The sequence below is a fragment of the Acanthaster planci genome, unplaced genomic scaffold, assembly GCF_054643075.1.
Source record: "Acanthaster planci isolate LZ-2023a unplaced genomic scaffold, COTS_SCS Contig7, whole genome shotgun sequence".
Taxonomy (NCBI): Eukaryota; Metazoa; Echinodermata; class Asteroidea; order Valvatida; family Acanthasteridae; genus Acanthaster; species Acanthaster planci.
The window spans coordinates 272,759-298,115 of NW_028257631.1; the positions used below are offsets into that span (position 1 = coordinate 272,759).

Consider the following 25,357-nt stretch of genomic DNA (forward strand, 5'->3'; position numbering starts at 1 on the left):
GTAGCTCTGGAAGGCCGCTTCGGACACGGCCTATGTTTGAACATGGTTTGAACAACAAGTCACATCTTAAGTTAAGTGTTAAAATTTTTATTTTTGAATAGATAAGACCCACGTTATGGTTTCCTTTTCTCATGTTCTTAAAGCTAAATTACCAGAAATGGGAAAACAGGACAAGCTTTAAAAAGATATAAGAGAAATATGGAAGGGCTGCGTAGCACCGTGATCAGAATATCGACGAGAATATAATATCAAATCAGTGCTCTGAAATATGTGATTGCCGAGCTTTCGGTAACTGAGCACCTTCTTCACGGCAAGCAGATTTGCAATCACATATTTCAGAGCACTGATTTGATATTATATTCTCGTCGATATTTAAAAAGATATAGGTTGCTTGCTTGCTTGGCTAGTTCCTCGCTTCCGAGGAATGGGGATTCGGACGGGGCATACCTTGCTGCATATGTATGCCTCTTACTCTTGTTCTCAGCAGGTGTTCACCTGTCATTTTCGAATTTCTGGCTGCCTGTGATGTAAGAGTGGTGCCAGGTATTTTAAATAATAAACACGAGAATTGAGGTTCGAGAAAAACCTGTAGTATTCGTTACGTACCTGTACGGAACAAAAGCTTCGCAGAATTACCAAAACAATCTTGACTCAAAAAAAACTGAACATAAATCTATTTTTAATGCCGATGTGTTTAGATTTACAGTTATAAGCATGACACTTTGTTTTAAGCTAAAACGTCGTTGATATCATTTTTTAAGTTCTTTCATCTAAATTCCTGCCTAGACCTACACAAACTTGACTTTTAAAAATAACATCACTTAAAGCATTTCAGTAATCTTTCTGTTTAATAAAGGATGGCAATTACTAACCTGCAGAACAGAGAACTGCAGAACAATTCAAAATTTCGATTTTAAAATACCCTTTTTTACGGTCGGAAATGTAACGTACACAGAAATCTTTCACCCCATTTTCTCCGCAATGTCACTTATGATTAACAAAAAAAATTCACAAAATGAAATCTGCCTTATTATATTTCTCTGGTATAAATACACAGTGCGGAAGATCTCCGCAGATAGATTTTGGTACAGTCGTTTGCTAGATGGTGTCGCCATTTTAACAAACAACAGAAAGTGACCAAGGCCGTATTCCAATACTCGACTTGGGCTTCGTCTCAGGCTTCAGCTGGTTTTTTTTTTCTACTTCCTGACTTAAGGTTGTAAGAGCCATAGTAAGTCTGATAGTACCACGAAACATCAAGTAAGATGCAAAAGAGCCAAACATTACAGTACTTTAATTTAAGTTAAACGCTTTAGGCCCACGACCGGGGATTGGTTTCCTACATGAAGCCTTAGACGGAGACGAAGTTGAGTTTGACTTTGCCAAATTTTAGCGCATGCGCACAAACTAAATGGAAGGGGTTCAGCATAGTGGGTAATCTAAGCTGCGACGGCAATGCAGAAAGCACGGTGGCGCGGCGCAACACATCAGTACGGTACACAGGCACTGGTGTGGGAGACGGTAAACCTGACGGTTGAGTTGGTTGATGGCACGGACGGTCGAGGTGTTGAGGAATTTCACCGGTCGAGTTGTCCCGAGTGGAGTTAGCAAACGGTCGACTTGTCCAAGCCCCCCCCCCCAGCTGCCACCCCATGCAACGCAGCAGAGCAGTACCATAGCAATATTCAATGTCCTAGAGAAGTGTCCAGTTTTAATAAATTTATTGAGGGTTCAGTATTTAGAATAAGATTACTTTGATATACCTCTGTGTCAACTCTCAAAGGTGGACCCAGGGGGCCAAAAGAGGCCATGTCCCCCCAAAAGGAGCCGAACTTTTTGTTTGGAGTATAATGAAAGGCGATTTTTGGGTCAGGTGCAATTCCTTTCTTCCCAAAGGGTGTAAAAAGCCCCCAAATTTAGCCTCGGCCTTGAGAGAGGCCATAAAAAGTGAAACGAATATCCCCCCCAAAAAAAATTGCCCCCACTCTAAAACTTGGTTCTGGATCCATCCTTACCTGCCGTTTGAAAATTGGTACAAACAGTGGCCCCTGTAAAGATCTCAGGTACCTCAATCAGTCACATGCGCGAATGGGCGCGCAGATTTCTTGGCCTCCAAAAGTATGATCACTACACGGATGGTGGCATGTGAGAGAGGACCGTCAGGTAGATAACCATTATGTACTGTAGATCTGCGTTTTGCAGTGTACAGAATAGAATGGAAAATTACGCATGCAGTATTACAAGAACTCGACCTTCTTTCGACAAAATTTTCCTTCGAACGTACATGATAATCACGAACGTACACGTATGCGTGAACCTATCAGGTACAAGTACATGCACATACATGACACTATCACGTGTGGCTCCTTCGTGAAAAATGTTTCATTATACGTGTTGTCACGTTTCTGTACATTTTCTGTAGTCGCGAGAATGCGCTCCTGTACGTTTCCTAGTATAGGACTACTCTCGAAGGCCCCATTAAAATTGGCCGTATGTACATTTGAATATTTCATATACTGCCCATAAGCTGCCACGTTGGTTGACAGCTATCTTTGACTGAAGCAATCAGTATATAAGCTAACTAGAGCATTAACAAGAATCTTGAAACAGATAATTTTGATACTTTGGGCGTGAAAGAGTTCAAATTGATGCTGAAGAATAAATAACTAAAATAGCCTATTTTGAATTCATTTGCTTGCATTTCACAAATATTTGCTTCTGGTAATTGATCAAACTTTCGCAGTTAGAAGTTACGGCGAATTTGAATGGTCTTCTTTTTTGACTGGTGAGTTTCTTTTAAAAATAATTATGGCATAATGAATCACGTTTTAATTTAACGTTGGTTAGAACATGCATCCGAATTTCACTGAAGGGAGTGGTTTGCCATCATTTTCAAAGACAAATCCACTAAATACGCCGGGATAATTTCAGACACCATTATCTTGTGGCTTCTGGCAAATAAAATGAAAATTGTAGTCACAGTAAACATCGTTCCAGCCCCTAAAAGACGTCACGATGCAATCCTCTGATCCTCTGTAATTATTGGGTTCACCAGGTTCAAAACTATTGTAAATGATATCGACTTGCGGGTCCCCAGCCCAGCTCCATACGCCCTCCTCCATAATGTCATTCAGACCAAGCCAGATGACTTCATAGTTAGGCTGCAGTAAGTCAAGAAGCACTGTGTTATCGACTTCGTCCTGAATCTTGAGAAGATTGGAGCGACGACCGATTTGCCGACAGATTGACTCAGCCTCCTGCCAAGTCTTTGCTACCTCGAAGAACATCTGACGGTTAAGTGAGAAAAAAATAAAGAAAATGACTGCAGGATAGGAAGATGAAAGACAAAGAAGAGATTAAGAGACACCTTTCACCGTAAAAAGTAAAGACGATCGGGTAAAATTTCAACAAATGAAAGAAGAAATTGCCAAAAAGAATGAGCAGCTGGTAAATCGACGAACGTATAAAGGGATAAAAATAAAGACGACAACGATACGCTGCCAACAGAATCCCGGTTTCATTGTTATTAAACTCTTTGTTGGAAAATATATATTATTACCTTGACGCAGGAATGATCACGGAATTTTACCCATCCTCTTGGGCACTCCCCTGCTGTGCACCGAGGCTCCGATTGTCGTTTGAGACACACAAAGATGGCCAAAAGTAGTATTTTTTTCATTATGACAACACTTTCATTACAGTCCAACTCTACGGCTGAGTTAACTCAACAGAAAGTCAGTTGCATCCTGATTCAATGACTGGCGGATGGATGAAAATATTGGACGCTTGCTTCAGGACTTTGTGCAGACTGCTTCACAACTCAGGTACATCTAGTTTTATAAGCAAAGACGCATATGGGGGCCGAGGTTGAATTAAGGTTTTTTTTTTAATCTTACAGACTGCCTATACCGTGGTCAAATTAACAGTTGTGATAAAAAATTGATTTGGTGGTTGTGGTATAAAACGACCCCACTCAAAAAAGCAGAAATCGTTTCTTGGTGTGATGTTTCAACCCGTGAAGGCCTTCAGACCTACGACTGAACGAAGTCCTTTTGTTTACTGAGGCGCAGGTGAATTTTGATATTGAAACATCTGTGTCATAATCACCAACACTTATTAATTAAAAACGCCAACGGTTTCTTTATGAACATGGAATATTAGTTTATTAGTTTACCGAATTGTCCTTACAATACCTAACTGAGCATTTTGTCTGAACAAAGAACCACGAATGAAAATAAATACATGCATAGTAAATTAGGCTAAATTTCTGGGTCACATGGTTACATGTTTACTGTTTACATGCAAAATTAACCCAGAGTTGTAATGAGTTACTAATGCTGTTACTCTAGTCAGGTCTTTTTAACGTAGTGACTTGAGTCGAGTCATTGTAACGTCGTGATCCAAGTCGAGTCGAATCATTAGGCAAAAAAGTCGAGTCGAGTCAAATATTTAGCTTGAGTCAGTGCGAGTCACCAATCATTTCAACACAATACAGGCGCGGATCCAGGGGGTTGGGGCGAAACACCCCCGCTCTAAAAAAAGGTTTAAAAATGGGGAAAATAATAAACATAGGCTTAACTAAAGTAAGTGCACCAATACAATGTGTGTAATTTAATGTTTCATCGTTGTTTCCACTTGTCCGCAAAAGATGAGATATTAAAATATTCTTCAGCCTGAACCCCCCCCGGAAAATTCCTGGATCCCCCCGTGCAATAGGATTAATAAAAACAAGAGAGAAAGTCATTTAGGGGCATTATCAAATTTACCACTGGATTTCTGAATGCGGTCACACCACATATATTGATGATAATAACACAGGCAGTAACTTATCAATCGGCACCATGAGTCAATGCATTTTCTTTTTCGAAAAGAAGCTTGCTATTATTTTTGGGACTCAAGTCTTATTAACACTCGAGTCAGGTCTTCTGATAAAGGACTCTAGTTGAGTCGAATCATTTTCGTTGCAGTGACGCGAATCGAGTATCATTTACCCATCGGGTCAACTTCAAGCATCCAAAAAATTGAAGGTTTGAATGCCTGAAGTTGTGTTTGCGGTCACCTACGGGTGCACCCTGGTAATTAGGCCAGAAATATGTCCGCCGAGCTCATTAATAAAAGTTATAGACTCAAAATATTCTATATTAGAGGGTCCTGAGAGCCATGGAACTGAGGAATTCAAGAAATATGAGACTGGACCTCTGGGCCGGACTCGGGGCTTCCAATTCTGAGCAATTTGGATGCAATCGGGTATGAAAGTGGCACTATTTGAGCCATTTTGCTGAGGGAGGGTTTTTCAAAATGGCTACTTTTCTGGACAGGGACATTTTCTGCATTTTAGGGGTGGTCTGCTTCTGGTGAAAATTTCTCAAAAATTCATTGGTCAATCCCCCGAAAATTGAAAGGAAAACGAAAGAGGACATGTGGAACATCATTTTTCTGTGCAGCCTGAACACCTGTGAGAGTTGTGAGTATTTTTAAAATGTTTGTGAAGTATGGGGATTTATCACTGCTGTCTATGGGAATTTATTTGTAGTGGTGCACCCCTACCATTCCAAAAGCCAAGCGGCCAGACGACTCGAGTCTGAGAAAGTTAAATAGCGCCCTCCATTCATATTTCCTTAACTTAAAAAAGATCAGAAGTTTGCCCATCACAGGTACGTACAGTGTACGTGCACACACTCATTGCGTTTTACGAGACAGTAAGTGGTGCCGCTGCTTGTGAGCGTCGCTCGTTTGCACGCATATTGGCACTGCAAGTGCATTATTGTGGTGGTGCACGTAGGAAAATGAGTCACTGCACTTAGCTGAGCCAACTGACCGAGTTTCCCTACCGAGTTTTCTTTCAAGGTAAGGAAGTGTAGTTTTTTCACTGTACACATGACAGCCATTACACTTTTCATCGTATAAACTTTGCAAACTTGTCTCTGTTCTTTGAGAAAGAGACGAGGAATTTGTTTTCGAGAGAGCTGTGCCGCACTAGTGGCCGTGGCCCCGCACTGGAGTAGAATGCCGAGAGGCAAAGCGCAAGGGTGGAATGTCTGCCCAGCAGTTGCCTTATTGGCCGTTGTAGAAATGGCCAATTCTGCCGGAATAGCCACTTCAGTCTCGGCCCTTGTTGAAAAGTCCGATAATACGTGTGCAGAAGCTTTTCTGTGATTTCAATTTAAGACTCCCCAGATTACATATCTGGAGATCATTCTCGCCGTTGCCTAGGCGTATAAACATTTAAGAACAAGGAAGGGTATCAAGAAAAAAAAATGGGATTAGTTACAATTTTTAAGCATCATAAATTTCAAGTGTGTGATTAACTCCTTACCTTAGTTTCTATTTTAAAAATTGGACAATGAAACATGAGTCAGTTTGTATTCTGTTCTGTGTACATCATTAATCAACGGGTATTGGTAAAACTTACTTGAGAATCCTGTTCCTATGTAACAATGCATTAGAAAATGTAGTTCATCATTTTACCACATCTTCAATTAGTAAAAAGTTATCGTTTTCCCTCAAATCCTTCACAAAATGATTGAAAAAGTGCCATTATACGAGCAAGACCACAAAGATCATTTGTGCACTGCTAGTGAGTGCTACACTGCAAGAAATTAAAAAAACAACCAGAAAAGTACAGGGATCCTATAATAATCCTAGGAAATATTTAAATGAATTCAAATCCTGTGCCTTGAATTTCTAAGAAATAAATATTTCATTGTGCTATCAGTTTTTAAAACTGATTGTAACTTCAGATTTTTTGTACATCCCACTTGTTGCAACAAGTTATACACACAAACTAACCTCCCCATTTTACATTTAAAAAGAGGTTGCTAATTATTAATTTTTTTTATTGTCACATAATCTAAAATAAAATAGGCTACAACTGACATGCTCTTCCATTTTTCACTGATTTGTACAATTTCTGGTTCAGGTCTGAATTTCTCTGAGGATGATGCTGTCGAGACTAGCTTATCACAAATCAAGGGAAGTGTAAAAGAAACAGCAGCTCCAAGATGGCCTTGGCACATACAGTAGGCCTGATTGTGTCCTTGTTAGTTTCAACAGCAGTTTCAACAGGGAGGCAATCGGCCAATCAGGATGCTTTTGGAATTAGTGAGTAGTGACTATGCTTAAAGTGAGAATGTATAATTGGGGATTTAAACCTTCTTGATAAGACATTACTTTTTTACCAGTGTCAGTCATATGGTAAATTATGTTGTTGATAAAGATATTAATTTAAGGATGGTTGTCTTCATCTTGAATGCAGAAAAAGATGCACAAATAAATCAGACTCACTCTTCTGCGAAGAAATTCCCCCAAAGTCGTATACAGCTTCCCCTTTATTGCTTATTTACCTTGCCTATGACATCACAACCTGCACCATCTTAGTATTGCTGAAAACATTAGATGGATCAGGATTGCAAGACTCAAAGACTCCAGACAACCCAGAAAATTCAACTTTTAGGACAGGGACAAGCTACAAAAATGGAACGAGCTCACTAGAATTAGCTGTGTTGGTCAACACCTGTTGGGCTACAAATGGAAAACTTCCTGCTTGACAGGAGCTGCATGGCTTTGTCTCTTTCTGCATGATTTAGTACCACATTACCTAGTTTATTTCAATACATTTATTCATTCATTGAGCTTTAGCTACTTGTAGGAAAAAAAAGACTTGTTGGTAGACTATTGCATTGTTTAAAACATGTTAACATAATTTGGAACCCTGTGCCTCTTGATATAGGTTTTTTACACGTTAACATAAATTTTGGCACCTGCTATGGCCCTGTTACATCTTGGTTTAAATTTTTCACGAGCCCCTCCAAAGAAGTAGTGATAGGGTCAGTCCCAAATCTCTCCAATTCAAGGAGACCCAGATATTGTTAGTATTTAAAGGGTCAGGGTTCATCTGACAAAAGGCCAAGTTGGTTGACAATCCGTATAAACCATACATATGTACTGTACTGAAGATTACACAAAGACACACTGACAGCACAGGCCTAGAAGTTAGAAAGCATTCACCCAATGAGTGCATTTGTAAGGCGTTTGCTCAGCCACAGCTTAAGTAACTCTTCAAACAAGATCTTCTCAAGTAAATTTGCAATGAGCTTTGGGTATCATTGGCTTTTCCTTAACCTTAAAAGAGCTTGTTAGTCTGGAATATCTCACATCCAGGAGGTGTGGATTCTACTCCTCCCTAATAAATCAGCTGTCTCATGCCGATCTATGATGTGCACATAAAGACTCTTACTCTCAATACAAATGTAAAGTTTCAACTCATTCAAGTTTGTTTTTGTTGTTATGACCAATTGAAGTCAAAGGGCCACGACAGTGTTGGCTTCTGTGCGTGTGTATGGGGCACATCAAAGGAATAAGTATTTTTGGACTTCCGTGTCTAGGGAAAATGGGCCCTGTGTGAGAACAGTGTCTCCAACTTTTTAAATAAAACTTTGAAGGCTTGGCACGTGAAAAAAAAAGAAGCAATATGATGATATCGAAAAAATGTTCAGCACAACAGAAAATTTCACCAGTTGATTCATGCAGTAGTTGAAGGGATTAGTATATTTGGCGCACCAAAAATTTAATTGTGAAACTCAAGGTCTGCTTTTCTCTCTCACCACACTGCCTTCATCGATCCTTTCTAAAGTTGAATGATACATGTACACATATTTTAAGGAATATCATTCAGCTTTGGAATTCAGTGTTTTTTGTAGGGTTAACTATTTCTTTTTTTTTGTTTTGTAGATATGCTGCAAGTTTTCCAAAGCAGGGAAGCAATTAAAGGAGTTTCCAATACGTCGGGTTCACACATTGGGACAACTTCATACAGAGTTCGTCCTTCAGTTCCAACACTCACATTGCCCAATGGTGCAGTGCAAGAACTAAGCAATCATGACAGCACTGCTTTGAGCCTAGTCATCATAGCCAAACAAGTGTACGAGAGTGCAGGGACGCTCTTAACAATATCAACGTCGGACAACAGTCCCTTGCTCATGCTCAGTTCAAACCTGAGAACAGGCATATTGCGGCTGAAATACCGTACCCTCAACGGGAATGCCCTGAGAGAAGTGTTAACCTCATCCCCTTTTATTGAGACAGACCTACAGGAATGGGCACAAGTTGGAATCGTGCTGTTGGGCACAAGGATGAAGATTTATGAAGGGTGCAAGAGGATGAGGGAAGTGGTGCTGGACGAGGGCGCTATTAATTTGAGCCTCCCAGAGGAACCAATTGTCTATGTTTTACAGGGGTTGAAGGGCAAGAACAAATTCAGTGTAAGTATATGTATGTATATATATACAGGGTGTCCACATAAAAAGTATACAGAGATAAAAATTACTGTAATAGCAAAACTACTTTATTTATGGGAAAGAGAAATATATCTCTAGAAAGGGCAGAATGTCCTCTTTGCAATGGTATACGGCTTGTGATGTTATTGACACAGATGAGTGAACAAACTAGACTGGTGTTAAGGGTACTGAAATTGGCACTGTGACAAGTTTGCATATGTTATTAACAAGGGTAGACCATGCAAGTGTGCAGAATAACAAATGCCTTTGCTTTAAGAACGCATTTTTGAAAACAAGGAATGTACCTAAATCAATCTTATCTGCTTTGTTTTCGATACTTACCTCATCAGTATAATGTGCTAAGTCCCCCACGTGGCCACCATTCCCATCAATGCACATTTGACATCTTCGAAACATGCTCCTTACTGCTCGTCTGATCATTCCAAGGTCTTGACCGAGATTATTGACATCTTCCTCTATTCTTCCACGTTAACTCCTGAACATTAGCTGAGGGTGTAGTGAAAATTTGGTTCTGTAGGTAATGCCATAATTAAAGGAAATCGCCTTCACCCCACATGCTGACTTGTGTTATCAGTATGCAACTTCTCACAGTTCTTAAAGCAAAGGCATTTGGTATTCTGGGCACTTGCATGGTCTAGCCTTGTTAATCACATATGCAAACTTGTCACAGTGCCGATTTCAGTACCTTTAACACCGGTCTAGTTTGTTCACTCATCTGTGTCAATAACATCACAAGCCGTATACCATTGCAAAGAGGACATTCTGCCCTTTCTAGAGATATATTTCTCTTTCCCATAAATAAAGTAGTTTTGCTATTACAGTAATTTTTATCTCGGTATACTTTTTATGTGGACACCCTGTATATTTTTCTGTCTTGCTGTGCATAGCCAAAAGAACTACATGCATACGCATGTCAACCAAAGTACTAGCTCAACCAAAGAACTTAGTGGATGACCACTGGCATTTTGTGCAAAATGCACTCCAAATTGTTAAAAACGTGTAGCTCCATGGAGCTGGGATCAAATCTTTTGTGAAGAGGTAGTGTAGAAAAGTGCTGGTCAATTTTTGACAGATTTCTTATCCAAATACACAAATCTTTTATATATGTATTTAAATCAAATTAATCAGTTATTGTTGAACTTGAATACAATTTAATTCTGTCACTCAAAGCAATCCATATTTGTATACCAATCTTCATTAGAAAAGCATATATTCCCTGCATCTTCATTTTTTCCCAACTTAATTGCATCTTCGTCTGCATAGCATCCATGCTATGTGGGCCTTTTAATCTACGTAAATAGAGCAAGATACAGCTTCCATCAAAATATTGTCAAAACAGTGGTATTTGTTTTGAATATAAAGAATAAAATCATTGACGTGTGTGCATCTCTTAGTCTACATTGTAATTACATATGCATATATCTTCCAGCTTCCTTGATATGTCTTTGTAAATTACCAGCATAAAAATCACTTAATAAATTGCAGAATTAAACTTTGCCATCAAAATATTTCTTATTTTAATATTTTCTTTCAAAGGAGACAGCAAGATACCTGTGAAAAAACTTTGGCAGGTAGAAGTTAAAGTTTGTGACTTCTGTCAATACACAGTTAAATATCATTAAAATTCTGACCTCAATTAACAATTTCTTCTCGGACAACAAAAAGCCATTTACATGCGCATAGACTTATTTTTGTCTTAGCTACCACAGGGGAAAAAACAAAGCAAAGCAAGAGTAATCATGGTTATCAGTTTTTCATTATTGATATTTAATTGATAAGTCAATGTTTGCACTATTTTCTCATGGGACCACCCTGAATTCTGTGACCCTTTATTGTGCCTGTAGGGGACCTCAGCCACCTAGAACCAAGGCCCTCTTAAGAAAATAAACAAAGACAGCCCTATATTCAGTGAAACCTAGCAGCTTCACTATAAAAAGGGAGCCGCGATCTTCACCTGCTTTTATTAAACCAAGGATCTCTCCATCACACTAGAGTAGACTTTGCTGCCAGAAGTCCCTTTCTCTGTTGTACTTTTTTGCCATGCAAGAAGGGTCAGACCTTTGGTTGTGTCCCAAACAAATGATGCCAACTGCAAGTGTGTATTAGCTTACTTGCTCTATTGCAGCTACATTTATGTATGTACAAGCCAAGAACAAGGAAACAGTCCCACTGAATGTGTACATCTTCTGCTGTAATCTTTTTCTGTCATGATCTGCTCTGTAAAATGAGTCACATACTCATTAATTTTATCATCCACTGAAGGTTCTTGACGTCAGATGTTTTGACATTTGAAATTTTGACAAGCAATGATAGCTTAGAGGCATTTTTGGAGAAAATGATCTTCACAAACCTACCATTTTCACACTTGACTGAACTTAAGTTCCCACTGAATTTCTTTTTTTAGGACATGCTCCATGTGTGACATAAGACACCCGAAATGAATTGAATGAAATCGTGCAAGAGGGCAAAATGAGCTGGCTTGGTATAGCCTCAGCTTTTGAATGCTATCCACCCTATTCAACTCTGTTCACATCTTACTTCAAGACTCAACACTTTTCATGCTGAATTGATGTCTACTTTCAGGGTTGGATTGAAGATTTCTGGCTGTATCCCTCGGAACTAACTCAGATGCCATGGACCTGCCCTACCGCTGAAGGTAGTTAAAATCATTCAAACAGATGAGATACATGTAATTTTGTAGCTGACTGTGACACATTTTCTTACATTTCAATTTAATTTTTCTTCTCAGGGAGGTAAGACACTCTGCGTAAAGATAATATAAAAGAGGAATTAACAGCATACCAACATAAAAAACAGAGAGCATGAATATGACAGCATCTAAAAGGATTGTGAAAATGTGAACTAAACCACACAGTTGATTGGATAATAGGATAATAAATTATAAGTAGGATAATAAAAATTTCAAATTTATGTTGCGTCAAAAATATATGTGGATTATGAGAACAGTACTACAAAATTACTAATTGAACATGTTCAAATTAAGATATAAAAATCATTGAGAACACAACTTATTTTAAGATATTAGTAATATTATTATCAACAACACAGTGGTTTTATAAAAAAATATAATATGAGCCTGTGTAATACATATTATGCAGTTTATGGTATGAAATTTACTGATCATTTTCATATGCAATGTGTATAAAAGTACAGTAAGTACACATGTATGCAATTTCTACTCCAAGTGGTGACTGGTCCATACATTTACATCCTAGATGTGTGACACATACTAGGTGTGTCCAGAACTAACTTCCAAATCCCAGACATAATGAATTGAAGTGTAATTCAAGGGGTTTTCCTGAATAGCTGAATGCATAGATGCATTTAACCTGGAATACAGAGGAATAAGGGGACATTGTATTTTACCAGTGTTGGACAAGGACCAGCAATGATTTGGCCCCCCCCCAAAAAAAAAGAACAACAAAACATATTGGCAGACCCTCCAAAAAATGTTTGGAATTAAAAAGGGAAAAATGCATGTATTACATGCATTTATATTATTTTATATTATTTAGAATAGGAATGAAGGGGTAGGCAGTGCTGTGGCTCACATCAAAATAATTTAACTGTTTTGTAGTCATGTTTGATGCGAGTTGATAGCTTTGCAAACTTCTGTTTTTATAGGGGTGTTTGTAAAGGAAGCCAGTATTTTCATTGCACTCAGCATTGGGTTGACAAAGAGTTTGTGCAAGGTTTGTCATACCATGTTCGTCTAGCCAGTGTCTGACTTTATCTCAGATGTCAGTGACTCGTAATTGATTTGAAGGAAGTTCACTTTCCCGTGCCCTAGGTAATAAAGATTACATCCATGAACTCTCTTTGTAAGTTTAACCCACCCTCAGTACCCCCTCTGTAATTTACAGACTGTGAGACAGAAGGTGTGTCCTTACTGTCTCCTGACTAGGCTGAAATAGAAAGTTATTTGATGGTGCTAGAATTTGAATTTGTGCTGAGATCATGAATGAAACTCCATATGAACTCCAGTACTCATAGCTAGCTGTGCACGACCGCTGAAGTTTCAGACCCCCTTCAGTGAAAAGTGTAAGATTTCTGCCAGAATATGAAGATTTCTGAGCAAGCTTTTTGCTTTTTTATTAGGCTTGTAATGAATGACTTGGTTGGGACGGTTACATCCATTCCACAAAAGGTTTTATTAATTTTGTTCTTTATATTTTTGTTTTTTACCTATTTGTTTATTGCTTATTTCATTAAACATATAAAGAACTCCTTTACACACACCGTTTAATTAAATTCATTTTAAATAGCCAGATGCAGGAACTATTAACTGATCCTTTCTAGACAACATTATACAGCATTCATTACTGGCATATTAGAAACACTCATGTGCAGCAATGTATGACTAGTAAAACAGATACACTTACGTACATACTGTACATATGTGTACCTGTATGATGTTCATTGAAAATCAGACTTCCTGGGATGTGATCAAATGCTATCCAAGATGCCCCGGTGCTTTTCTGCTTGTACACTTTTACAGATACATTGTACCTGTTCATAGTGTGTGTCTGCTGGTGAATTTAATCAAACATGGTACTTGACGTGAACATGAGGTCCAACTTTGAATGTTCAGGAAACATTGTCAATGGAATTAGATTTGAGGTGAAATGATTGCATAGCAGGGCGTGTTTCCTAGATAGATGGTATTCAGACAGCATTGCTGAATGTGGTATATCAATACAAAGATCAGGATTGAATTGGAGCAATGGAACAACCAATAAGCTACATGTAACTCCCTGCTAATGTACACATACTGGGAACATTGTACAGATCAAAGAAGAAATTGAACAAGTTCTGCCGTACCATCTAAAATTGACAATCATTAAGGACAGAGTGCATTGATAGTTACTTGGCAATAGATACAAGAACTTTATGACCACTGTTCATGACAGGTTTCTACATGAATACAGAGTGAGGAAGTCTAAAAATGATCTCTGAAGTGCAGACAAGTAAATAAATGCACTTAGCATGCTTTCCTGTGGGAAGGGTATTGACTTCCTAATAGATTTAGCCACTGTAATCACTCTACATCCAGTCTAGCTATGTTGACATTTGGCCCAACCTACATTTTAATGCATTCTGCCCTGATCAAAATGTCAGACCCTGGCTTTTTTATTATAAACAGTTTATGAGATTTCTGCAGCCATACATGTAAAATGTAGGGTGTATATCTCAGTTTAGGTCAAGCCTGTTTTTCGAATACCCCGACTGGATTTTAAAGAGATCACAGAGGCCAAATCTATAAGGAAGTCAATTCACTTCCCACAGGAAACCAAGCTATGTGTAAGTGCATTTATATGCTAGATGGATTATTTGTCTAACCATCAGAGACAATTTGTGATTTCCTGACTATATACATGTAGCAACAGGTCTCAATTCTGCATCAAATACATACATGTCCATGTACTGTCCACTGAAAAACTAGTATGCATACCTACCATCATGAGCGTCAAACACCTCATTTCGATGTAGAGGAATGCTAGACCTGACTTCCTGAAGACATGTTGTTTGTTTTGTGGTCTGCCAATGTGTTTGTCTGATGAGGACAACCTAATGACAGGATTGGAATCCACAACATCCTTCCTAGGACATTTGCATACATGTAGCTTGTATAGACCATGAATGTCCAGACAGAGGCTACAAGACTTAACAGTGCTTGTCATCACCATTTAGCTAAGAAATTCGGAAATCACAACTTGTGCAACTTGGGTATTTCTTTTGTAAATATTTGATTGTCTCTCCCCTTGTCCTGGATCCTAAGGAGATAGCTTACCTCTGATAGGGCCTTATCCTTGGTGAATAAGGTATGGTGTACACTGATTCCATCAAGTTTCATCAAAGGTCTACTTAACCGAGGAGTGATATATATACCATACAAATGTTACATTATGCCACTTGGTGTATTTGCCTTCAAGATGCCACATTTCAACTTGGCATAGAATGCATTCATGATTTACGGTGATTCACCCATTTATTGTGGTGCAACACAGGCATGTGAAAGTCTCATAAATCATCACCACATCAACATACAAAAAATGGAGTTTGTACAAGCATGTCCACAGATAATAAAAAAGAAAATGTGAAGTCCTTGTGTAAAGTGTGTTGTTACTTTTTACCACATCATGGGATGAAACATCTCCCTGGTAGCCTCAGGGTCACTGCCACTTGTGAACCAATTTGTTGGTGTAAAAATGAAACATTATACATGACTTCCATTGTTTACAGTGGTTTAGGTACACTTACTTTGGGGTTTTTTTTACCCTCACCCCCCATCCACACCTGCATACTTTTTAGGTCTTTCCTAAATTTTATTTAACAGAGTTTCTGTATTGTTTCTGTTTGTAGAAGCACCAAGTCATGAACCCAATGTTGCACCAAGTGGCACTCTGAGTGATGCACAGACTGATGTACAGGTTGACACACATCATGATACAAGTCTTAACACACCCAGCACTTCTCACACTAACCCCACTGCTAATGCAACCACTAGCACTACCTTAAATACCTCAAGTGATACAGCAGCCAACGTACTCAGCGATGAGGCACCAATGGAATCACCAGCCTTGTCTGTTGATAAAGAGACACCAGTCTATCCACCCCAGGCAGCATATGACCAACTAATCCAAGGCCTCCAAGATGCCAGAGCTGCACAAACAGCTGCAGGTTTGTGTTGTCAAAGGATGTAACATGCATGCACACAATGAGAATCAACTGTGAAATATTGCAGTTAAGATTGAGAATAAATACTTTCCAGAGACCTAAAACTCCTGAATTTGGAGGAACATGACTTCAAAGGGGAACAAAATGCAAAGTGTTGTCAAACTCTCCTAGAAGACAAAGTTAATATATTTCCTCTTAAATTACAGTTTTGGGATGATGCATTCAGAGATGCACAGCAATTTTCTTATTGATTTACCTTGATTCCTGAATTTGAGGAGAAAAGCTAAAATGAAAATTACCAAACAAGTAAGAGGCATAGTTGTAATCTATTCACATCACAGTTTCAGATCCTTTTCGTTCAACCAAAACCAATTTTATAAAAGAAATGATTCACAAAATTTGGAGAGCAGTGCAAATTTATACAGCAGTTGGGGAGGGGAGTTTTATGTATAAGCATTTGACTCAAGGTCCTTGATGTTAAATGGGGGGAGAATTACCCTCTTTCACCAGAGCAACCCCAGGGAATACTGCCAATAATCCATGTGATGACCAAGATCATGGATCTTCATCTTCAAATCTTCATTTGGACCTGAGACGGATCTCTGACCCAGGCCATACTGGTGAATGGTGACAGTATCTAACCACTAATTCTTCTCTTTCCCATCTTTGCCATTTTTGTCTTCATTCCCATTCTGTATCAAGGGAGGTCATTTTCCTCTTGTGATTCTGCCCATTCTTAAAATACTTTAGGAAAATCAGAACTGTCCTCTTGAAGTATTTTAACAGAGCAAGTTCCAAGCCCTTTGGGCATCCCTTGGCCTGTCATAGACTCGTCAAAGTAGGCTGTTGCTATTGTAATTATGGCTGACAGCTTGCAGTTGGTAGCCCTGTAGAGAGGTTAACTGGTACCATGTGTTGGCTCATGCTATCCCCACTGGATGCCTCTTGCTGTGTGTGGTAGTGGTTATTGGAAATAGCCTCTTCATTGAAATGCAATCCCAACATGCAGTTGTTGATTTTTTCACTTACATAATATCATTTCAATTAACCTTTGCTTGTGAAGTTGCAAATGAATTGGGTTGATTCTGTCATATAGTAGTTACAGGCATATCATGTACATGTATGGGTCTTGAAATGACACTACTTTTGGAGTTAGGAAATAAGCCAAAGTCTGTTCATTTTTGAAGTGAATTTCTGCACACACGTTGATAAATGACTATTACTTAGTTCTTTTCTCTCTTTTCATCAGGCTGAGTAATCTTTGACATGTTGCCTTAACACAATATAGTTGTAAATGATTGTGTGTTACAGCTGCAAAAACCTTGGGTGTTCCCACATTTAGCTGTTCCTAAACATTGACATGTATGCGCTTGCCAGCATATAATTGTGGTTAGCTAATTACAGTGTTGCTTTGTGTTCCCAAGGTTGTCTTCCTTCCTGTCCTAAACAAAGAGCCCTTTTGCACTTTTTGTTGGTGGAGCTTACAAGGTCTGATTCTTTTTTTAACCAGAAGAATGTGTGGGGAGTATGTGTGATTGTTCTGCAAAGTTGATCTAGGAAATGACCTGGAATGGGAAATTTTCTCACAGCCGTAACACCTTGAAACTAGTTTTAGACCAAACCAAACTTGGGATGGAGTTTGAAAGGATGAATGGGAAAGAAGTTGTTGGACTGATTTTGTACTTCATAAATATGTTATAAACTTTTGAGACTTCTTTGATTTTTAGAAAAGTTGGGTGAAAATTAGAAAAAACTGTGTTAAAGAAATGCCTTTAAGACTCCCTCTTCAAGTCTATGCGTTGAATGACTTGATAATAACTTATTGAACGTGTTCATTTGAAATGAGTTTGAAACTTGCTGCATGCAGGTAATAGCAGGGAGTAGTTTTGTTTTTGAAGACATTGACTGAAATATGTCCAGGTATGAGATCCTCATTCCATGTTAGTTGTGCAGAAGTTATCATACTAAGAGTCAGTTACTAATCACTTATGATACTGTAGATACATGTACATGTACATGTACCTTCATGTGGCTCATCACTGACGCTGTAACCTTTTCTTTACAATAGAGCCTGGGATACTAGACCAGGACCTCAGCTTGTCGGTCCTGACCCTACAGGAAGAACGGATCCTTGAGCTAGAAAGGATTGTGGAAGAGATTAGTAGCATGATGGGCATGCTGAAATCTCAGGTACAGAATATTCACTAAAATAATACCAACACCCTAACTATTTATACCTAATCGATTAATGTCAATTGATTTTGTGTTGCAAGGAAGTTGACCATGCTTTACCCTCTATTGATGTAATTTGTCCAGTTTGTGAGAGAAAATTCTCCAGATTGGGTGTGCTGACTGGTTTGTTTGCCTCGTTGAGCTGCACTTCCAAAAATGTCTTTTCTTTTAAAATGTATGGTTTTGCAGAATTTTAAAAAATTGAAACTTCAGAAAATTACAGTCACGGCCAAAACTATTTTGCATAAATGTTTGAATGTATGTCCTTTTGTTTGGGACCTGTACCAGGTGTCATCGATGGAAATTCGTCTTGCCAAGCGAGAGATGTGTGAGTGTCGTCAGATGTCTTGCATCTATGATAACCAGGAGTACCAGGAAGGCCAGGCTTGGCAACCAGACCCTTGCACTGTCTGCTATTGTCAGGTCACCAACCATTGACAATCTTATAAGGGAATAAATATGTGCTAGGCCAGTCTTAAACATGCCTTTAAGACCAGCTCAGGAGAATTTGGTGAAGGCATTATCAGCATTCACTCTCCAGAGCAAGGTCTTAAATGTTACCGTAAGACCGGCTAAGCACATATTTATTCCCATTCATAAATACCTTTTTATTCAGAGAGTCAAAAGAAGTCAAAATATGAAGGATTTCCCACAATTTTGTTCTAAAACCCTACTTTTATTTTCCTGAACACCCCTGTCCCTTTTATGGTATATTCCTTTTGAAAGTTGTCTAATAGAATCCCCTTTAATGAACTTGGCGTGCACGTGGTGCGTCACATGCACACAGACTCCTGACCAATCAGACCCGATTAAACTGTCTCGTAGCCATGTGCCAGCGCTTGATTTACGCAGTTTCTCAGTGGGCATTATCAAATGTTAATACACGGTCATATGATGCGTTTCAACCAATAGGAATAGAAAAACTGTCCCACGTATTTGTTAATATCACTTAAAGGCAGTGAACATGATTTTTAAATTCCCCCCCCCCAAAATGGGATTGCCCAGACAGATGATCCTTGGAAACTGCAATTTTAAATACAACCAGCAGAACAAAATATGTGTGAGATTTTGTGTAGCTGTTAGAGGAGTCTATATCAACAGGTAGAAATAAAACCTGCCAATGCACTTTCAGTACACCCAAACACATTTTAACTGATAAGTTAGATATACAACTATAGTTCATGGGCTACAGGAGAATTTTGATTGGTTTGAAATTAAAGATTCTCTATTTTGGGGGTCTCCATCGACAGAGCCTTGGGAGACAGGTCCATTTGGAGGCAGTTCACTGCCAGGCGCCAAAGCTATCTAGTGCACTAGAGAATCACTGCTAGGCAGATTGGTGTCCGGGCACTTGCTTCACCCTAACAGATGGACATTGCCATTGAAACTAATCTACAGTGCTGTCAATTTTCCAGCATGTTCCGGCCAGACGATCTTCTGCAGAGACGTTGCGCCAACTGTTCGTGATTCTTGTCAGTCAGCCAACTGAAGAGAATGAGCTGCCTGCGCATGGGCCTTTTATACCCACACACCAGTCACAGGGCGCTAACAAGGCCAGCGTTCTAAATCGCGCGAAGATGTCAAGGCACAAGACTCCTTTACTGTACATATTACTCAGCTATACTCCATCGAAAAAAAGGGTTAAGCAAGTTTGACAGCTTTTTGACATCATTTTATACCAAATAAAAAACTGTTTGCTTTGCTGACGCGCAGGTCTACAGCGACACACACTCTGACGAGAAACCAGAGGCTTTTGGGGGGCTTTATATGCATGTGCTTATGGTGCCTTGTGTGATACCACAACAATGGGAAGGAACATTCATTGTCCTTTTGGGGTACTTAAATGGCACCCCACGAGAATTTCACAAATAGGTTTTAGTAATTTACCGAAAAAGAAGGAATTCCGGTCCCAAGGCATACTTATTTGCCACAAATTAAAGCATTTTACATATGGGGCATTTGGTCAAAATATCAACCCAGGAAAGATAGTCCAGTTGAAATAGGAGCCGTTTGGAAACACGTTTCACACACTAATTTTTTGTTTCTACACAAGAACAAAGGAAATACCCTTAAAATATCAATGTAAGGGTGAGTTTGTATACACATTCAAATCGTGGACCTATAACAATAGGGGACAATAGGGTCCACGGTTGCCGAAGAGTCCACGGTTGGAAAACGTGTACAAAACATATGGGAGGTCTTCCGAAAATGTTGAAGTATGAACAAAAGAGGACTAATAGGGAGTCCAGGATTGAAGGCGTTTACACACTTGTGTGTGTGAGTGTGTTATGTGCCTGCCAGAGATCATCTTATAGTAGCCATATAACTGCTTACCATTGCAAGCAGCCATAAATGTTCAAAAATTGTGATTAAGTATTCCCTCTTACTGGTGTGAATTTGCAGTGAGAATTGTGTCCAATCAGACAAAGTCAACATAAAGTTCTCTCAGTATCTGCACTGAACCAAATGTTTGTAATACTTTCTCTTTGCCTCCAACTTACAGCAAGGACAGCCACTGTGTTCTTTCCAGAATGACCGGCCGGAATGCCAAAACCCCTGTACGTCCAATCCCTGCATGAACAGTGGAACATGCCTGAGTCTCCCTGGCAACGGCAACTACTCCTGTTTGTGTCCACCTGGTTGTGGGGGTGACCACTGCCAGCACATGAAAAATGTCTGTGCTTCACCTCCAAAGACCGATGGGTGTGAACAGCGAGGGGTCATGTACTACTTTGATATGTTTGCACAGAGATGCGAAATTAATTATGCAGGTGAGAATAGAAGCAACTAATTGTCTGCCTCCGATAGTTTTGTTTTCCAAAAGCTTTTAGAAAATTATGAAGCATCGGTCTACAAATGCAAGCCACCTGTGATGTGAGGCTACAAAAAACTAAGGACAGAGATAAATTAAAAGCTACAACATGCAAAATTGAGCAGCTCTGAGTGGCATGTGAGGAATATTACATCTGATCACAATGAGCTAAAGGATAGTCTGGTGCAACAATCAAACACTGTTCGTTCAGTGTGCCTAGTATCACTCTATACTTCAAAGAATCCAAATTACTGATGTGTAGCATCATGTGCCAGGCACATTGTAAACAGTGGTTGCCCCCAAAGTTCATGCACACAGCCCTCATAGACTGATCCAAGGGGTCACCAGTTACTTCTGTGGCACTGCTTGCACTTGTGCTTTCTTAAACTTGAAGCCTGTGAAACTTACAGCACCCTATTTGTGGGAGAGGTATTTACTCTATACATGAATTTACATCGGGTGTAAGAGCGCAGTTGTACCACCGTAATTCTGGTCCTCAGATAAGCCTATGGGAATTCAACTCAAGTACCTGAATGTCTAATGTATTGTTCACAATGAAAAGATTGACTGCTGATTGAATTGTTCTTCTAATGCCCGATACAGTCTTTTCATATGATTTATCAACAGCCAAGGGTGTCCGCTCTTACTTTTGTAATGATGCTGTGTCACCACGTTCTTGGTATCAAGGGAACATGTAGCGTAGTGGTTGGGGTTGGTACTGTAACTTCTGATTATAGGGATTGATTCGTATTGTGTCATTGGGCAAGTCACTTTATTCCCACTTTCCTCTCTCCATCTGAGAGTACATATGGGTACCTGTGAGATAGTTGTTACATTTGATTAGCTGTTTGTGCTGAAAATGGCAGCATCACGCTCACGTTCCTCAAAATGCTGAGATGGCTGAGTGAAGGGGTTCAGTAGTATTTAGTGCCTTGATCTACCAGAAGTGTCAAGGATTTATGCATTTAAAAATCATTATTATTAGTGGCATTGGTGCATGAGTTTGTCATTTGTAGCATATGAAAGTTTGTTGAAAATCAGGTATGCAAGACGTTTTGTTTTGATACTCATGCAGGTTGTCTGGTGGATGGGAACAGCTTTGCCACTCAGCAAGCATGTGAAGATCACTGCATGGTTGGAGCTTGTTGTTATCGAACATACATGCGTGGATCAGCTGGCCAGGAATACTTGGATTTTACTCAACTCCTTCCCGGGCATAATTGTGAGGTAAGACTGTCCGACATTACATTTTCTTCCGCTGCCATTTTCCTTTCAAGAATTTCAAAAGTGTGAAAAGAAATGTCTTTGGACATGAAAGTTATATTTTAGTCAGGGTAGTTTTTGGTAATGCGTTATACGTGTGGCTCTGATAGATTTTGCCTCATTGCCTCATAAACTCAAGGTTGTCACTGTATTTGTTGTTATTTGCATAACACTGTCTATTACTTACTGTATACAGATGGACAGCTAGGACTTGATGGATCAATAGGTCACATTGATGGGTTAACAAGCCCTGAATATTTATTAATAGCTTGCCTTTATACAGCTACATCAGCAATGCTTCAAGTAGATGTAGCTCATGGAAGCCTGTATGGCCACTGTTAGGAGAATGTTAGGTTGACCATTGACCTGCAGTGCAGACTCAAATCTGATCTTCATGTGGGCTCTTAAATACTTACTGAAATTACTCGACAGACATTTCTGCCTATCTTTGGATTGGTCAGACGCTAATTTAACCATTGCCTCCTTATAAATGAAATTGAATCGTAAACTTTCTCATAGTAAAATGACAAGGTACCACAATTACCTTTACAAAGTTGGACCACACAAGTTCTGACCCTTGATGGTCATGCGTTCAAATTTGCGTGATATTTCTTATGTATTTTTTGTAAACTGAGCCAATTTAGCAAACCAATATCTACAATACCCGGCTGTAGCACATGGAGATTTGAAAGTTCCACTCATGCTCAAACTTCATGGACTAGTTGGAGTCTCTGTGTGTGTACAAACACAATGCGCAATGGGAATCACTCACAGTAGGATGAGTATAGATCTCACCATGTATTCACATAATTCACCAGAACATGTTGAAATGGTCTCAATCTTATGGTTACAGGAAATCCCTGCAGCATGTGTACACATCATCCAGGGTGAAGTGGTTAATAGGTGTTTTAATAGTCATTTCAAAATGACTGCAGAAGTTAATTTAGCTGAAAGGACAGAATTTAGCAGTAAAGCTATTGCAGTGATAAACGATCAATGATTTTATCAGTGACCATTTGTTGGACGTATTTTGCACTTACAGACATTAGCCATGGGACAATGTCGCCAGCTGAACATCTTCACCCCATCTGCCAACCAAAGGCATGAGGTCACTGGGTTCCACCCAGGGAGGTTGTGTGATGAAGTATCATGTGACTTGCCTGATGGCTGTGTGTTTATGGATTCTACCTATGCTATTGGGCAGAGTTTCCGGACACATTGTCAGGAGTGTAGGTGCATGCCTGAAGGCAGGCTGAATTGCAGGTTTGTAAATCGTTGGCATTCTGTCGGGAAGCATTGATTTATTGCATACTGTGTGCTGGCAAACAGTGTGTGTAGGTCACCATCATGAACATTCTACAGTGTGCTGGCAAACACTGTGTGTAGGTCACCATCATGAACATTCTACAGTGTGCTGGCAAACACTGTGTGTAGGTCACCATCATGAACATTCTACAGAGCTATTAAATGAAATCCGGGTAGCCTAGTTGATTTCAAGCAAGTTGTTTTGTTTCTGCTCGAGTCCATGTTGTGTGTAGGTAGATCCTGATATATCAGCCTTACATTGGTTTATGTTTTTCTACTTCTTTCCAAATCAATTCTGTGTAGGTTTCAATACAAACTCTATGGTCACTGTCTTTATTGCTGTCAGTACTGACTTTGCCATTGTTGTTGGCCTTGTCAACTATTGCCATCAGCAACATTATCATTGTAATCATGAACTTCAACAAATACAGAGAAGACTATTCCTTCTGATAAACAAATATCTGAAATTTGAAAGTATGCTAAATGTTACAAAGTTTGTTGACCTATTTCTGAAAAATTAACGATCAATATTACCAAATGAAATGTCATTTCTTGGTATATTTCTATTGGTTAGTCATCATACCAAATGTTATGTTAGTCTTTTAAGTGTCAGGTGAAAAATCATGTTGAATTGACACAGAAGACCTGATAGTGTTCATCCTTTCGACCTTCTCTGTTGTTACTTGCTTCCAGCAGATATTGATGTCAGTACTCGTCTCCAGACTTCACCTTCAAGACAAGCCTCTTTACTGACAAATCTTTCAAATTCCCATTGTTCTTGTCCACTGGAATGACATAAGATCTTGTATTTGAAACTTAAAGAGTGTTGTCAATCACGGGGAAGCCTTGTTTTCATTTGTATCCATTGATATTAAAATCATGAAGCTTAGTTTTTGCAACTAAATTTCATGATTTTGTTGGAGCAAGTCTTAGAAGAATTAAGAGGCCTTTAGTTGTTTTGACAAACCAAATCATATTCACAGAAATATTGATATGCCACATCCAAGTGATGCTAAGAAAATCTATTAAATTTGAGAAGTCAATTCTGCATATCTTGCTTAGCAAGTCCAGTCTGAGTGTTTGTTTGCAAATCTGGTACCCCTAGGTGTGTTGAAATGACAGTTCGTAAGGAACTGCGTGACATGACAAGAGATGAGCTGGATCGCTTTCAAGCAGCCGTACAGCAGCTACGCTCGTCTGATCTGGGTAACCCTTGGGAGCAAGCTCGAGATACTTACATGCGGCATGTCATGGAGGCTAACAACATCCCAGCCTACTTGATTTGGCATCGGGTCTTCCTACGCCAGATGGAGAGGCGCTTACAGGTTCAGACTTTTCTCATCAATTTTTCCACAACTAGATAGAATCAGACTTAGGCTTAGTCTGCACTACAGAACCAGTATTTCATTTGGTTAAACCAAGTTATCATTGAATTACTTAAACTATTTGTTTTTATCAATCATGTCACCATGACTGTTGCCACACCTGAGTGGGAAACCATTGAGTTAGAGTTGCTTATACAAGATTTCTATGGCATCTCTTGTCACATCGTGGTCTTCTCTACATAATGAGGCAATGTCAAGGTGCAATATTTTCTACAATGATTGACCATTGTGGAGTCAGGGGACCAAACACAGTTCAGTTCCTTTAGTTAGACTCTCTGAGTGTTTTCGAATCTTTGTTCTTGACAACACTTGAGTAACACTTGAATGGTGTTCTTGAGCAGGTTATGAACGGGCAGGGGTATGTT

The 25,357-nt window shown here is 39.3% G+C and overlaps 2 protein-coding genes across 2 annotated transcripts in view; one reads left to right on the top strand and one right to left on the bottom strand.

Annotated features, from left to right (window-relative positions):
• Window positions 1–123: 123 nt before the first annotated feature.
• Window positions 124–3,817, bottom strand: LOC147795549 (C-type lectin mannose-binding isoform-like). Its single transcript, XM_087131669.1, has 2 exons — window positions 3,560–3,817; window positions 124–3,287 (listed from the first exon to the last, which is right to left on the bottom strand). The coding sequence occupies exons 1-2, from the start codon at window positions 3,677–3,679 to the stop codon at window positions 2,928–2,930; spliced, it is 480 nt and encodes a 159-aa protein (XP_086987795.1). The 5' UTR covers window positions 3,680–3,817; the 3' UTR covers window positions 124–2,927.
• Window positions 3,818–5,698: 1,881 nt separating this feature from the next.
• Window positions 5,699–25,357, top strand: part of LOC147795550 (uncharacterized) — a gene marked incomplete at its 3' end in the record, with an annotated part of 38,243 nt that continues 18,584 nt past the window's right edge. Inside the window, exons 1-11 of the mRNA XM_087131658.1 lie at window positions 5,699–5,847; window positions 6,920–7,101; window positions 8,731–9,260; window positions 11,880–11,952; window positions 15,681–15,998; window positions 18,064–18,185; window positions 18,516–18,650; window positions 20,731–20,998; window positions 22,115–22,266; window positions 23,345–23,565; window positions 24,713–24,932. Of these exons, the coding sequence (XP_086987784.1) occupies window positions 7,002–7,101; window positions 8,731–9,260; window positions 11,880–11,952; window positions 15,681–15,998; window positions 18,064–18,185; window positions 18,516–18,650; window positions 20,731–20,998; window positions 22,115–22,266; window positions 23,345–23,565; window positions 24,713–24,932 (2,139 nt within the window). The remainder of the gene's footprint in view (window positions 5,848–6,919; window positions 7,102–8,730; window positions 9,261–11,879; window positions 11,953–15,680; window positions 15,999–18,063; window positions 18,186–18,515; window positions 18,651–20,730; window positions 20,999–22,114; window positions 22,267–23,344; window positions 23,566–24,712; window positions 24,933–25,357) is intronic.